The sequence below is a fragment of the Babylonia areolata genome, chromosome 34, assembly GCF_041734735.1.
Source record: "Babylonia areolata isolate BAREFJ2019XMU chromosome 34, ASM4173473v1, whole genome shotgun sequence".
Classification (NCBI taxonomy): domain Eukaryota; kingdom Metazoa; phylum Mollusca; class Gastropoda; order Neogastropoda; family Buccinidae; genus Babylonia; species Babylonia areolata.
The window spans coordinates 21,034,080-21,036,579 of NC_134909.1; the positions used below are offsets into that span (position 1 = coordinate 21,034,080).

The window sequence follows — 2,500 nt, forward strand, 5'->3', positions numbered from 1 at the left end:
CAGACAGACAGACAGACAGACAGACAGACAGAGAGACACAGAGAGAGAAAGCTTCGAACTGTAGGTAATCCTCCATAGATAGATAGATACAAAGAGACAGACCGATAGACCGACCGACCGACAGACAGGCAGAAAGACAGAAAATTAGAGGGATATGTACAGAGAGAGCGAAAGAGAGAGAGAGAAAGAGAGAGACAGAGAAAGAGACAGAGACAGAGACGGAGACACAGAAACAAACAGAAAATGACATAGATACACACGGAGAGAGAAAGACAGACAGACAGACAGACAGACAGACAGAAAATGAGAGATATACAGAGACAGACAGACAGGCAGGACGGATGGTAAGCCGGCAGTGTCAAACACAATGTTCACGCCGAGGAAGGACCTCACTCAGAGCCAGACGGACACGGCCCCAGAAGGAAGCCTCCGCGTCCTCTTGCTCCTTCCACTGGATGAACGTCGTCGTCTTCAGCACCGACATCATCGCTGACGTCATCTTGCGCGAGGTGACGTCATCCACGCACACGACGATCAGCGCGTCATCGTGGTCCATGACGTGGGACAGGCACAGGTTCAGCTCGAACTGGCACCACTGGCTGCGCAGGAAGTGTCTGGAGAAGACGGTGAGGATCTTCTTGCTGCTGTTGACGCCCTGCACGATGTTGTCCACGATGTTATTGCCCAGGATGAAGTCCCTGTCCTGCAAGCACAGCCTCAGCCCCAGCTCGTTCTCCAGCCTGGGCATCAGCTGGTGGCGTACCCAGGGAAGGTCCTCTGAGGCGTAGGACACGAAGACGTCGTAGTTGAAGCTCTCGGACTGCAGCCTCCGCTTCCTGAGATCGTCCCGCCCTCGGAACGCCTCATACATCAACAAGCGGATGTGCCAGCGGAAGCGGAAGACAAGGGAGACAAGCAGCAGAGTGGCGATGAAGGCGGAGCTGCCCTGGATGATGAACCCGCTCACCTCCCGACCGAGCAGACACGCCTGGTCAGCCATAGAGAAGTTGGCCAGTGCCGTCCCTGGAATGTTTTGGCAGCTGTATCTGTTTCCCTCCAGCACCCGTTCTGTGAAGAGCTCCTGGTGAGTCACGAACCAATTTTGGAACCACCGCAGTTCGCAGGAACAGTGGAACGGGTTCATATCTAACGTCAGGGCTGATAGCCCCCTCAGCGTGTTTTCGCTGAAGGTGTGTTTGTTGATGGTTTTTATTTTGTTGTTGGAAAGAATCAGAATTAGTAGTCTGTCCAGGAAATCAAATGCCCCATCAGGGATACTGGTAATGCTGTTATCTTCAAGAGATAATATCACCAAGTTTTGAAAGCTGGCGAAAGTTTTGGTTGTCAGCAGTTCAAACTTGCTGTTCGAAAGGACGAGAGTGTTCAGTGACTTCAAATGACCAAACAACGAGATGAATCTTTGATCATTCACGCCTGAGAAGTTATTGGAACTCAGATATAAGTCACGAAGTCTGCGACAATTCGCAAAAGCATGCTTCCCGACAGACCGACGATCAGCGAATTCCAGTTCATTGTGGCGAAGATCGAGCTCATTTAAATATGGATTATCAAAGGCATAGTCCTCAAGTTTTGTGCTTTCCTTCCTTACACCCCGGTAACTCGTCTGATGCCGAAGACGCAGTTTATGTAAGAATGGAAACTTCAGACTACTGAACGCTCCAGTGGGATACACTTTGACGAAGTTGAAAGACATATCCAGAGTCATCAATAAAGGAAGGCAAACATCCACTTGGGACAGGACTTGGATGCGATTGTGCCGTAAGACAAGATAGGTTAAACTTGGGAACAATGACCCACGCTGCCCTTGGCATGTCCTGGGAAATTGCCGCAGCGTGTTGCGTGACAAATCCAGAGTGGAGACTGCTAGCAGAGGGCAGGAGGTGGAGATGTGTTTGAAGTCACACCGGGCAAGAAAAAGCTGATTCAGAAACACCAGAGGGCAAAACCCCTCCAGGTTATACGTCCCCCCGTGCGGGTTGGAGTTCAAGCTGATGCTGTAGACAGTGGACGTGCTGTTGTGGAAGAGGTCAACGGAAGGAGGTGGGAGATTGCAGCTGACTGCTGAGACATCCCTCATTTTTCGCACAGATACCACCTCTCTAAGAGACTCAGGCTGAAGCGCTTTGTTTCCGTCCAGAGACAACCATCGAAGCTTCCCCATGACCCTGAAGACACTGCGACTGATCCACGTGATGTTGTTCCCAGAAAGGTCCAACCCTCCCACACGTGTCAGATTCGCCAAGAAGCTGCTGGTCAAAACGTCCGAGGTCAAACCGTTGTCGGATAAGTTCACCACATAGATGTTGTCGGGAAGCTTCGGTACGTAGGTCAGTCTTCCTCGGTGACCCGAACAGTCGGCGTTTCGTCGTCTGCAGCGACACAGGTGATCACCGCAAGGCATTTCCCGGGGGTCAGTGACCCGCGTGACGTCATGGGGTGACGCGTCAGGACCCGCCACGTCACCAGTTCCGCCGGAAAC

At 51.8% G+C, this 2,500-nt stretch overlaps 1 protein-coding gene across 1 annotated transcript in view; it reads right to left on the reverse strand.

Annotated features, from left to right (window-relative positions):
• LOC143277432 (toll-like receptor 4) overlaps positions 1 to 2,500 on the reverse strand; it is a 4,087-nt gene that overhangs the window by 583 nt on the left and 1,004 nt on the right. The window contains exon 1 of the mRNA XM_076582243.1: positions 1 to 2,500. This exon is cut by the window's left edge and continues 583 nt beyond it; it is cut by the window's right edge and continues 1,004 nt beyond it. Within this exon, the coding sequence (XP_076438358.1) occupies positions 359 to 2,500 (2,142 nt within the window). The 3' untranslated portion in view covers positions 1 to 358.